Source organism: Prionailurus viverrinus, chromosome D4 (assembly GCF_022837055.1).
Source record: "Prionailurus viverrinus isolate Anna chromosome D4, UM_Priviv_1.0, whole genome shotgun sequence".
Taxonomy (NCBI): Eukaryota; Metazoa; Chordata; class Mammalia; order Carnivora; family Felidae; genus Prionailurus; species Prionailurus viverrinus.
Window position 1 is genome coordinate 15,762,387 of NC_062573.1, and position 14,032 is coordinate 15,776,418.

Consider the following 14,032-nt stretch of genomic DNA (forward strand, 5'->3'; position numbering starts at 1 on the left):
TAATTACTAAAATGGTCAAAATAATGGTTCTATCTCCTACTAAATATTAGAATAATTTTAACTTCATGATATTTCCATAGATTGAAAAACATCCCTTATGTAACTTCAACTGCTAGAGTATTACAAATATTAGCATCTTGAAGACAAAATACTAGCTATAACTTCAATTTTCACTTTTTTCCCCAATGTGTGAAAATCTATTTCATAAGCAATTTTCAGTGTGGTTCTATTTATTGTGTTTTTCATCTCTTTTTCTCTGTGGACTGTCTCTTTTTGTTGTTTGGTTTGTTATTGTTTTGTAAGTGCCAAGAGCTGAAGAGCCCAATAGTCAATATTCAGTTACAGATTTGAAAAAGATATTTTCTATTGAAGAAGAAAGCCTTGTAGTTGATCCTGTAAACCCAGAGTGGTGGGAAAAAGAAGGACTAAATCTAATGGAGACAGAAACTTTGGAACATCTGAATACATATTTGTGTCATGATGATCTATCTGCTGATGATACTAAAATGGAGATATTTTTGCCTACAAAAGTACTTCAATTTGAGTGTAAGTACATAATAGGAAATATCACTTGTATGAATTATTCAGAATGAGAAAATGTTTGATACTGGCTTTCCATTAGGTGATTGGGAAGATATAACTAAATTCCAGCATTCAGTATTAGTTCTGGCTCTGCCAGAATTTATAACTTTGAGCTTCACAAAGCCCCACTTTCTTCCTTGAAAAAAAATGAAGTTTGACTAGCTCATCCTAAAATCATTTACTGTCCTAAAATTCTGTAGTCTCAGTTTTTAAATTTCTAGCCATTTTCAATTAAAGTGACTTTGTTTCTTTTTATAAGTGATTAATTGCCAGCTCAATGTTTGTCTACATCAGCTTAGACACAAACCAGCACTGTTATTTTTTGATCTGACAGGGGAACTCTGGGTATTCAATAATATGTAGTAACCTGTGTTCAACAATATATAAGCTTCCTTTGTTACCAAAGAGTTTACTCAACATTTTAAGTTACTTATACAATTATACAATTTAAGACAGCAAAAAATGTCTTGTAAGTACCTATCTTTCAAGTATTTTGGTTGCTATATGTGCCACTATAGTAAATGGAGTATTCTTAGTCTGAATTATACTTTTTTGAAGTATTTATGAATTATTTTTAAATCTTTGTGCAATAGTTACTAAATTTAGATCTTAAAGAATTTGGTAAAGCTCACTTTTAGTTTATTATAGAGTAAATAATATATTTAAAAGTGAATTTTAGAAATTGTGTATATTAGGAGACTGCTCTAAGGAGATAGGAATTGGGGCAAAAATTGTTATCAGCAAAGAGATGTTTCAAAGACAGAAGACAGAGGGCTTTGGTAGAAGGGAGGATAGATAGACTATGTTAAAGAAATGCACACCAGTCTATCCTAAGACCTAGATGATTACTCAGGGTGGAAGAATAATTTTAAAAGAGATTAAGTCAGATTGCTAGACAAAGAAAAAGGAGAGGAAGATTTTATGGGGTCTTCAAATTTCCAGAATAATGTATTAAATCTATAAGACTAGTAAAGTCTTTATTATGATATGTAACTATTTTGAGGTTAAAATAAAACATATGATTCACCTTGATATCCAATAGAATTATGATGATAGTTTAATTCTGAAGTCTAAAAAGCAGTAATAGTATCAAGAACTCATTACCAAGTTGTCAGGATAGGGCTGGTTAAATAGTAGAGGAAAATATTCAGAAAAGTGAAATGATAAACAGTTCATATTTGCCTACTAAACATACCAGGATATCTCTAGAAAATATCTCAGAGGTTGCAAACTGGTAGCACTCAGGTCCTGGTATTTTATTTAGTTACCAACATTTACAATTTGGAGGGTTACACATAAATGACATGTATTTTGAGATTGTCTTTAAAATTTCAAAGACCAGACCCTTATTCTTATATGGCAACAACTGCCTGGAGCCAATAGCAGCTCACCACTTTAGACAGGCCTATAGCAGCTCACCCACCTCCAATTTGCCACAGTTCCCAGCACTCATAAATTGAGGCCAGGTGTTAATTGGCATTTAGCATTACTTTTGCACTTTTATCTTACATTTAGTGTAATTAAGAGGAAAGTAAAATGTTTCTGATACCAGTATCTCTAATAAAAACAAAAACGAAAACAATTATTGCAAGAAAAAAGTTCTACATTTTGGAAGAAAAAAGTTCAAAATTTATCATCCTAAAGATTATGATTTAGGGGCTCCTGGGTGGCTCAGTCATTTAAGTGGCCAACTTTGGCTCAGGTCATGATCTTGCGGTTTGTGGATTCCAGACTCATATCCGGCTGTGTGCTGACAGCTCAGAGCCTGGAGCCTGCTTCAGATTCTGTGTCTCCCTCTCTCTCTGCCCTGCCCCTGCTTGTACTCTCTCTCTCTCTCTCTCTCTCTCTCTCTCTCTCTCTCAAAAATGAGTAAACATTTAAAAAAAATTCAAACATTTAAACATTAAAAAAAGATTATGATTTAAGCATATACTTCCCTCAGTAACATACCTCATTTATCTGGGCCTATAGGCATTTAAGCTTTTTTGCAAATAAATTTTACAAGATATAATATACATATAATAAAATGTACCCATTCTAACTGTACAGTCTTATGGATTTTGACAAATGTGCATACCAATGAAACTACCACCACAATGAAGATATAGACTATTTCTATCACCCAAAAAGTTCCCCGTGCTCCTTTGCATTCTGTAGTTCCCACCCCTCTCTTCTTCTAACCTTCACCCCTGACCCCAGGTAACCACTGGTCTACCTTCTGTCACTATGTATTAGTTTTCTGTATTCTAGAATTTCATTTATGGAATCATATAGTAACTCCTTTGTGTTTGGCTTCTTCCACTCAGCATAACATTTTTGAGATTCATTTACAATGCTGTGTGTATTGCTATTCACTTCTTGTTACTGAAGAATTTTTCATATGGATGTACCCCAGTTTGTTTATCCACTCTCCTCGATTTATTTCCCAGGTTTTTACAGGGAAAGTTAGGAATAAAACTTCTATGAATCTTCTTATTGAAGTCTTTTTGTGAACATATGTTATCATTTCTCTTGAATGAATACCTATGAGTACAATTACTGGGTCTTATGGTAGGTGTATATTTAACTTCATAAGAAACTAGTAAATTGTTTTCCACCGTGTTTGCAAGATTGTGCATTCACATTAGCAATGTGTGAGAGTTCTAGTTATTCTATATCCTTGCCAACAGTTGGTATTGACAGTCTTTAATTTCAGCCATTCTAATGGGTGTGTTGTAGTATCTCATTGTGCTTTTAATTTGTATTTTCCTGATGACTAATGATGATGAACATCAGTTAACATGGTCATTGACCATTTGTATATCTTGCTTTAAAAAATATATTATAGGGGCTTCTAGGTGGCTCAGTCAGTTGGGTATTCAACTCTTGGTTTTGGCTCAGGTCATGATCTCGTGGTTCATGGGTTCGATCCCTGCATTGGACTCTGCTGACAATGCAAACCCTGCTTGGGATTCTCTCTCTCTCCCTCTCTCTGCACCTCCCCTGCTCACTCGCTCTCTCTCTCTCTCTTTCAAAATAAGTAAGTAAACATTAAAAAATATATTATAGCTTTACTGAAATATAATTCAAATGCCATACAACTCTAAAGTACACCATACAGTGGTTTTTAGTATAGTCACAAAATTGGGTAATCATCACCACGATCAATTTTAGAACATTTTTGTCATCGCTCAAAAGAAATCTTGTACCCATTAGCAGTCACTCCCCATTTTCTTTCTTTTTTTTTTTTCAACGTTTATTTATTTTTGGGACAGAGAGAGACAGAGCATGAACGGGGGAGGGGCAGAGAGAGAGGGAGACACAGAATTGGAAACAGGCTCCAGGCTCTGAGCCATCAGCCCAGAGCCTGACGCGGGGCTCGAACTCCCGGACCGCGAGATCGTGACCTGGCTGAAGTCGGACGCTCAACCGACTGTACCACCCAGGCGCCCCACTCCCCATTTTCTACAGCTGTGGAACCACTAATCTATTCTCTGCCTGTATAGATTGCCTATTCTGGATGTTTCATATAAATGGAATCATACAATATGTGGTCTTTTGTGACTGGCTTCTTTCATTTAGTATGTTTTCAAGATTCATCCATGTTGTAGCATGTACATATCTTATATGAAGTATTGTTCAAATATTTTATCAAACTTTAAATTGGCTTTGCTTTTTAAATATTAAACTAGGAGAGTTTTTTATATATATTGGATACAGTTCTTTTCAAGTATATGTATTATAAGTATATTCTTCTGATCTGTCAATTGCTTGATACCTAAGTTTTTGACCTTTAGACTTCATTCTAAGCCTATTGGCAATAGGACTTTTCTGGAATTCTTTACCTGGTAACCTAACTCCAGTAGTAAGAAAAAAGGTGCAGAAATTTTGCCCTTTTAAAAAATTTATTTTATTCAGGTCAAAATTGATTTTCAAAGCAATAAACAAAGTATTTTTAAGGATCAAATTATATTAATAAGAACCTATAAATAAAAGTTATCCTAATACCCTAGCAGAGCACCCATTTATTCATGGTGTAATTTGGATATTTTTATTTTCTGTTTTCAGCATGGCTAGAATATAAAAGTTGTTCCTCACCTATTGCACTTATTAATGAGAAATCTACAAATGATCGTTTATTGCTCCCACAAAAGATTTCATCTCTGGCAAAAGAAATACCAGACCTGTGTTTTTCTGATGACTATATATCTGTTAAAAGACCAACAAAAGAAGAAAAACCAAAGAATGATCTAGAATTAGTTTATAGAATAAGCCAAAATAAAGAAAATGAAGATTACTTGGAACTTAACTGCACAGTACCATCTATTGAATCATCTTCCTCTCCAAAAATTGAAAAATCATCTTTTAAACAAGGTAGAAAATGGAAGAATGATTTGGACCTTTTGAATGACTTTATTGTACTGCGAAATAAACATAGAACTTGCACCTCAAAGACTGAACTCACGGGCAGTAAAGAAAATGATGGTGGGTAACTTAGTAATAGTTTGACATAAATATGATAGCTTTAAGGACTAAATATATAATTTACTACAGAAGGTAAGGAAATAAAGCTCTTTCAAATAGAATATATTATTTTTCAAAGCCAAAGAAAACATCTTTCATTCATGATACTCATTGAGTATGGAGATCGATGTGGATATTTGTATATGTATTTAGACATAGATGTAGATACGTATTTTCCAAAAAATTTAAAAGTGCATTTGAACTTGTAAAAAAGTCACTATTTGTAAAACTTGATTCCTACAACTTGGCCATACAGATTCATGGTATTTCTAACTTTTGTTGATTGTTCTGCCATTGTTTTTTCTCTTTTAGCTGACAGTTCTCAGTATTATAACTTATAATGTGTACTTGAGAACATTTTGCCCATTTGATTGCTTATTACTCTTTTTAACTTTAACAAAGAGTTTCTGTCTGAGTTGTAACTGTTTTACATTCACTGCTTAAAACCATATCAAATGTAGTATGTGCCATATCATTTCACTTCCGGTAAAAAAGGAAAAATAGGTATTCTAGAATATGTTTGACATAAGTTACTCAGAAGAATTAAGTACAAGAATATATATGCGTGAGAGTCACAGCATACTTAGGTCTTACCATCTTATATATTGTTAATGTGGAATTCTGCTGTCCACAGCCAGCCCATTTGATTCTCAAACTAAGCTCCTTTTTCCAACTTAGCCTTTGTTAGTAATAAAGTTAGTGTTTTGGTATATATATTTTACTTCTTCCCTTATTTTATAATTAATTCAGGGGCAACAAAGAATGTTACAACTTATTAGGCCCCCTCAAAAACTCTAGTAATTAGTATTATTTAATCATAACTATTCCAATTATTTATAGTTAATGAAAAATATACTTGAAAATAATAACATAATCTAGTTTAGGATATTTTATTCCATTGTTTTCACCATATATTTAAAGTTCATATTTTAAAATGTTTCAAGGTGGTATTATGTTTCTAAAATTATCTGGTAATCATATTATTAATAGATAACTTTGCTATCTAGTTAAAATAAGTAACTATAAATAAATTAATTAGTTATATATATTTTGTAATCCTCCACACTACTTAGAAAAGAAGGAAGACAACTGAACTGTATGCCAGGCACTAAATTACATATTAGAGATAAATATGATACTGTTGCTGACCTTGAGAAGCTTATAGGCTCAGAGAAAATGCCTGAGACCTAAAGGGTGAGTGGTAAGAATTGACCTAATTGAAAAAGGTTGGAGATAGGGAGGGCTTGGGGCATAGGAAAGAATTAATAGCAGAAGGAAGGGTATATGGAAAGTCACAGAGAAATGAAGTTGAGCTGTATGTGCCTTTTAGGTGTCAGGAACTGTACTTGGTATTTATTCCTTATAACAGTATTCACAATAGGTATATTTATCTGTATTTTACATATGAGGACACTGAAGCTAGTGTCAGAATTGACACTGAAACAGTGATTTGATGCCAAGATTCTTTCTGTTATGGTCATTCAGCTTCCTACCCAGCACTGTCGTTACGTCCATTGACCTGAATAGTTGTTCACTTTAATACTGACATATTTCAGGGAAGAACTTTAACAATTATGATCATATTATATCAAAGCATTTTAAGTAAAGTGACATTAAGTTTCTCTGAATAATGCAAATTAATATTTTTTATTAGAATTTCAAGATAAAGAAGAACATTCCTTGACTCTTCAAGAAGAAAGTCCCATTGTTTGTACTAATAAAGTCATAGAGAAAATAAGTCAGGAAAGGAAAGTAGACAAGGTCATTGAAATTCAAGCATCAGGTATGCTGTATGCTTTTAAAGTGCATTCAAATTAAGTGAACTTGAAGCCTTTTCTGAGTATCTAGGACATACCTGATTTTCCATGTTATTTTCTTCACTTGTTTCAGATGTTTCATCATGCCATTCCTACTTTCAAGTTATTCCTGGGCCTGGAACACCCCCATTCACTGCCTCTGCCCCTTTCCATTGCCCTACTCCAGTCCACTCAGTGTTATTTCTCCCTTCATTTAAACTCCTGCTTCTCTATATTCATCAGACAACAGCAGACTACAGCTGCTCACACCGTTCTGCCCAGTCTGGAAAAATGAACTGATGTTGCTTACTCCCTCTATTCTTTTACCCATTGTCAGCATGATGTTAAAAAAGCTACCACCGTTGGGGCACCTGGGTGGCTCAGTTGGTTAAGCATCCAACTTTGGATCAGGTCATGATCTTGCAATCCGTGGGTTTTAGCCCTGCACTGGGCTCTGTCCTGACAGCTCAGAGCCTGGAGCCTGCTTCAGATTCTGTCTGCCCTCATCCTCTGCCCCTCCCATGCTTGTGCATACCTCTCTTTCTCTCTCTCTCTCAAAAATAAATAAACACTTAAAAAAAATTTTTTTAAAGCTATTGTTTAAATGATTAAACAATACTGATTAAAATGTTTGCTTCTTCTGAGAAGAATATTCTTCGACTCCTAAAGAACAGCCTGCTTAAGAATATCATGCTCAGTCTCCTGCTCCCAGCAAAGTCACCCAGACTCTCCCCTCCCTGGAGTCTCTGCAGAGGCTGTTTGACCAGCAGCTCTCCCCTGGCCTCCCTCCATGGCCTCAGGTGCCTGGTGAGGCCAATCCAATCAACATGGTGGCCAAGGTTAGCCAACTGACGAGTATCTTGACCTCCATTGAAGACAAGGTCAAGGCCTTGCTGCATGAAGGCACCAAGTCTCCCCATCAACGTTCCCTCATCCTTCCTGTCACCTTTGAGGTAAAGTCAGAATCCCTGGGGATTCCTCAGAAGCTGTAGCTCAAAGTTGATGTTGAGTCTGGGAAACTGATAATTAAGAAGTTCAAGGATGGTTCTGAGGACAAGTTCTACAGCCACAATAAGATCCTGCAGCTCATCAAGTCTCAGACGTTTCTGAACAAGTTGGTGATTTTGGTGGAAACTGAGAAGGATAAGACCTTGTGGAAGGAATATGTTTTTGCTGATTCCAAAAAGAGAGGTTTCTGCCAGCTTCTCCATCAGATGAAGAATAAGTACTTGGAGCAAGCAGAGCCAGACATGATCACCATCTTCATCAGCACCTGGAACATGGGTAACACCCCCCCCCCCCAAGAAGATCACGTTCTGGTTTCTCTCCAAGGGGCAGGGAAAGACTCAGGATGACCCTGCCGATTACATCCCTCATGACATCTATGTGATCAGCACCCAGGAAGACCCCCTGGGAGAGAAGGAGTGGCTGGAGATACTCAGACACTCCCTGCAAGAAATCACCAGCATGACTTTTAAAACAGTTGCCATCCACACCCTCTGGAATATCCAAATCGTAGTGCTGGCCAAGCCGGAGCATGAGAACCACATCAGTCACATCTGCACCAACAATGTGAAGACAGGCATCGCCAACACGCTGAGAAACAAGGGAGCCGTGGGGGTGTCATTTATGTTCAACAGAACCTCCTAGGGCTTTGTTAACAGCCATTTGACTTCTGGAAGTGAAAAGAAACTCAGGCAAAACCAAAACTATATGAACATTCTCTGGCTTCTGCTCTGGGAGACAAGAAACTGAGTCCTTTTAACACCACTCACCGCTTTACCCACCTCTTCTGGCTTGGTGATCTGAACTACTGTGTGGACCTTCCCACCTGGGAGGCAGAAACCATTGTCCAGAAGATCAAGCAGCAGCAGTACGCAGACCTTCTGTCCCATGACCAGCTGGTGATGGAGAGGAAGGAGCAGAAGGTCTTCTTACACTTTGAGGAGGAAGAAATCACGTTCGTGCCCACCTACCATTTTGAAAGACTGACTCGGGACTAATACGCCTACACTAAGCAGAAAGCCACAGGGATGAAATACAACCTGCCTTCCTGGTGTGACCGAGTCCTCTGGAAGTCTTACCCGCCGGTGCATGTGGTGTGTCAGTCCTATGGTCATGATCTCATGGTTTCATGAATTCAAGCCCATGTTGGGCTTTGTGCTGACAGCTCAGAGCCTGGAGCCTGCTTCAGATTTTGTGTCTCCCTCTCTCTCTCTGCCCCTCCCTCGCTCACTCTGTCTCTGTCTCTCAGAATAAATGAAAAATAAATTTTAAAAATTCAGAGCAAAAACAAGAATATGCTCATTATTAACATCAATAAGAAAATGACACTGTTTTTTAATATCTTTTCATTCTCTTCAATTTTATTTACAACCTTTAGATGGTAATGCAAATCTTTATTGACATTCTAGTGTAAACTAGAAACAATTTGTCATTGTTATAAATTTGTTTGGCTTAAGGTTGTAAGCTAATTTCAGTGGGGGGAGAAGAAAAAAAATTATGTGGTTCTCTTTATATGGCTCTTCATACTTGCCATGCCAAATTAGTTAAAGAATAAATATTTTCTAATAAGCAGGATAGTCATAAAATTATACTAATTCTACAGAGGGTTTTTGGTTTTGTTGTTATTAGTTTATTTAGAATAAATATTCTAAAATGAGCCTCTGTACAATCTCTTGATCTTTACTCAGAAAAGAATTAGGATGGAGTTCAGTTTTCCAAGAAGTGACATGTTTAATTGGTTTGTCAAAAAGAGCAAGCATACCATCCTTATAAAACACTATCTTTAATGCTTTTATTTTCACAGATAGCCAGTGCCAAGCATTCTGTCTCCTAGAAGCAGCAGCTACTCCTATCTTAAAAAAACTTGTATGCCTCTGTACTCTCCCTGCTGCTAATTGGACATTTGCCACTGTCATTTTTGATGAAACAAGATTCCTCTTAAAGGAACAAGAAAAAGTAATAAGTGATGCTATTCATCAAGGTGAGTACAAATAAAAATCATACTATTTAAAAGGATATAAAGTTATGGATTATTGTATCAAATGAGTAAAAATTGAATATAGAAGGTATAGTAATTAGTCATGGATGAAGGCATAACTGTAATTCAGCATATGACAACCATAAACCAATATTGGAGGATCAGCTAAGTGAGGAGAAATAGGTAATGAATATCATCTGGCTTTGCTTCTCAGTGATACTCCTAATTGACATATATTACTTGACAGGTTCCTATTGCCCCCAAACCAAATTAACCCTATTATTGTTAACATCTGAACCACCTAATTCCCTCCCAAAAGTGGGGTGGGGGGGAGGTAAAAAAATAGATTAAGTAAAGTCACTCCTTAACTTTTGCTTCTGGACAAAATGGAGAAACAGGGATTGGATTTACCCTCCTTCAAGGAGGAAAAAAAAACCAAAAACAAAGATGAAATACATGAAACCAGTTTTTAAGACCCTACACATCAGGCAGTGAAGCACAGTGATTTGTGAGAGATGGGAAACAAGGTGAGCCCTACCATTGCCCTAGCTTACTGCCTTGAAAGAGTTGCCAGGCCATAGCACAGGGAGAGGTACTGGGGCAGAGTCAAGTGGACAGTCTGCACTGAGGAAACAGAACTGAGTGTCCAGGGAGACCAAGGCCATCTAGCCTCTTGGCTAGAGGTCAAAGGATAGAATATTAGAGAACAGAGAGCTTCACACAGAGTATTCGGCAGAGTACTGATCAAAGAGTGTATATGAGGAAACCACTTGAGGTTGGGGAAGGAAACCATCTGATGGGATTAGAGGGAATAGCATCCTGCATTCACACAGGGCAGGGAATAATGCCTGCTACCACCAGCCAGGCTAGAAAAACTCATAATTCATGGGGCACCCAACAAGATAGAATTCACAGTGTCTGACATCCAATCAAAGATTATCAGGCATAACAAGAGACAGGAAAACACAACCCATAATGAGAATAATCAATCGAAGCAAACTCAGTACTGACAAAGATGTTAGTATTATTAGAGAAGGACACTAAAACTTTTTATAACTGTGTCCCATATGTTCAGTAAGTTAGGGACATATAAAGGACACAAATCAAGCTTCCAGAAATGAAACTACAATGCATGAGATGAAAAAATGCACTAGATGGGATTAATGGCAGATTAAATATTGCAGAAGAAAAGATTAGTTAACTTGAAGACATAGCACTAGAAACTAAAATAAAACACGGGTAGGTAAAAAAAAAATCTAAAAAAAGAAAGAAAAGAGCATCAGCGAGCTATGAAACAACTTCAGATAGCTAGACATAATAGCAACCAGAATTCTCAAAGAGAGGTAAAAAGAGGGTAAAGAGAAAAATATTTGAAAAAATAATGACTGAAAGCTTTCCAAACTTAGTAAGAACTAAAACCCATAGATCCAAGAAACTCAGTGAACAGCAAGCACAAGAAACGTAATAAAGCCACACCGAGGCATATCATAATCAAATCGCTCAAAACTCGCAGTAAAGAGAAAATTGTAGGAGCAGCCAGAGGGAAAAGAAAAAGTATGTTACATAAGGAAAGCAAAGATAAGGATGACATAATTTCTTGTCAGAAATAATTCAGGTGAAAAGACAGTGGAGTAAAATCTTTAAAATACTGAAAGAAAAAAACCTTAGTTGTCTACACTAGGCAAAAACATATTATGAAAGCAAAGGTAAAATGAAGATGTTTTCAGACACATGAAAGCTGAAAATTCATCAGCTGCAGATTGGCATGATAAGAGATGTTCAAGAAATGTTCTCCTAAAGACAGAAGAAAAATGATACCAAATCTTGTTTCTCTGCCCTGTTCTTATCCATTCCAGGTCATGATTGACTTGTTTCCACAAGTCCTTAGAAGGGCTGAATATACTAACCCATAAATGGTTCTCCTGTTGCCCCTTGTTCCCAGTGACTACTTCTTATTTGCCTTGATCTTCACTAATTGATTAGATGAGCAATTTTCAAATTTTTCAGCAGAACGTTTTGTACAAATAAATATTTCATGGGATCCCATTATATAAAACATGGAAAAGTAGAGCTTCTCTGGTTGAATTGGGGCAGTGGGCCTAGACTCCTATCTTCTTGGTTTCACTTTTGCACATAGTAAAATCCAATCTATCATCTTCAGAAAGCTCTGGAACTACATGGAACACATTAAGTAGCCAATACATCTCTTGTATTGTAAATACACCTCTTGTTTGAGTCATATCTTTGGACAAATATTCCCAGGTGCCTACCTCCATTTCAAGGTATTGCTTTATGTTATGATCCCCATCTTTCTCTTCACCAGTTGGAAAGTTATGAGTTGAATTTGCTTTTTGTTTCATAACTGGGAATCACTGGCCTTTTTTCCTACCAAGAGTAGAAATAATTGAATATCCTTTGTAAGCAACAAGAATGTGAACACTAAGGTTAGCTGTCTGGGTTTGAATGCCAGCTCCACCACTTATTTATTCACAAATTGACCTTAGAGGGGTGCCTGGGTGGCTCAGTTGGTTAAGCATCTGACTGTAGATTTCTGGTCACATCATGATCTCACAATTTTGTGAGATCATGCACTGGTAGCACAGAGACTACTTGGGATTCTCTCTCTCTCTCTCTCTCTCTCTCTCTCTCTCAACCCCTCCCCCACTCATGCTGTCTCTGTCTCTCTCAAAATAAATAAATAAACTTAAAACAAAAACAAAAACAAAGTGACCTTGGACAGTTACTTAACCTTGTTCAGACTATTTCCTCATCCATAAAATGAGGATCATAATAAACTTGTCTGATAGGGTTATTATTATAGATTCAATGAAATAACCAGCTTACCTACAGCCTGGCATATAGTAAGCACCTGATAATGAATGTTAGCTATTATTGTTAAGCATTCTGATACATGTTCTAAAATTCTGATGTGTATCTTATGTTTTTAAATATATTTCTGCTTGCTTAGGTATGAATGATGAAAGAGAAATGACATACAAGCATGCTGCTCTCTTACATCTTCTGGTAACAATTAGAGATGTCCTTTTAACATGCTGCTTGGACACAGCATTGGGTTAGTGGGATAAATTTTTATTTCCCCTTTTAGTCCTATTGAAATATTTTTATTTCCTCTTTTACTTGCACATTAAGCACTATATACATTTTGACATAATTCTAATAGAATGTATATTTTATGCTGCCTATATTCATTGAAAGAAATCATTTGTAACAAATACCATCAATTAAAAAAATAGGTTTAGGATTCTCTAATCTAGGCCTGAATTGTAGACTCATAATGGCCTCAAGCAGGTTTGATTATATAATCATTTTCATGCACTACTTTTTAATGTAAGATGATATTTTGGCATGTACATTTTAGGTCCTCATTGAATGTTGTGGCTTTGAATCTTTGCTAGGTGAATATAACTAATATAACCAAATTATTAGTAGTAAGATATTTTACAATTTTTTTAGTTTTACATGTAAATTAGGATATGAATTACTTGAGAAATAAAAATCAAACTATTTGAATATATTACAAAATGTTAAGATTTTGGAAATTATTTCCAAACTATCAAAATCATTAAAATATCTGTCTCAATACATTACTACTGCTTTAGGCCTCTTATTGCAGGATTATTTAGATTTGTTTAGTAATGGTATACTTATAGAATTGTTTTATAATTTAGAATTTCTAGAACCTATTTAAAATATAAAGTGAAAATAATTTTTCTCTGATCTGTGACCCAGAGGTTTTGTCTAATCTATGACCCAGACAACTATTTCTCTAATCCACGGTTTTGGTAAATACTGAGCAGCAATGAGTTACAGCTGTCCTCCCTCTAAGCACTGGAAATAATAATATTTGGCCAAGTATTGTATTAGTATTATCTGGTCAAGTATTATAACTATGTTACAGGTACCTTTAGAAATCCTAACATGTTGCTTTTCCTTTCTTCTCCAATTAAACCACTTGGGTATTGATGCTGGATCAGGTTGTTTTACCTCCATCCCAAGAAAACTATGGATTAGGGACTCCAGCCCTAGTTTACAGAACCTGCAATTGGTGTAAGGGTGTAATATCACTTGTCCTTCTATTTAGTCATCTGTTTTCATTATACTTATCAGCTTCCATGAAAGGTCACCAGTCCTACCAAAAGCAAGGCTG

The 14,032-nt window shown here is 36.0% G+C and overlaps 1 protein-coding gene across 6 annotated transcripts in view; it reads left to right on the forward strand.

Moving 5' to 3' along the window:
- SHOC1 (shortage in chiasmata 1) overlaps window positions 1-14,032 on the forward strand; it is an 87,086-nt gene that overhangs the window by 42,010 nt on the left and 31,044 nt on the right. For all 6 annotated transcript variants that reach the window (XM_047831387.1, XM_047831389.1, XM_047831390.1 and 3 more), the window contains 5 exons: window positions 304-546; window positions 4,630-5,046; window positions 6,740-6,868; window positions 9,691-9,867; window positions 12,833-12,937. In XM_047831387.1, coding sequence (XP_047687343.1) covers window positions 304-546; window positions 4,630-5,046; window positions 6,740-6,868; window positions 9,691-9,867; window positions 12,833-12,937 — 1,071 coding nt within the window. The remainder of the gene's footprint in view (window positions 1-303; window positions 547-4,629; window positions 5,047-6,739; window positions 6,869-9,690; window positions 9,868-12,832; window positions 12,938-14,032) is intronic.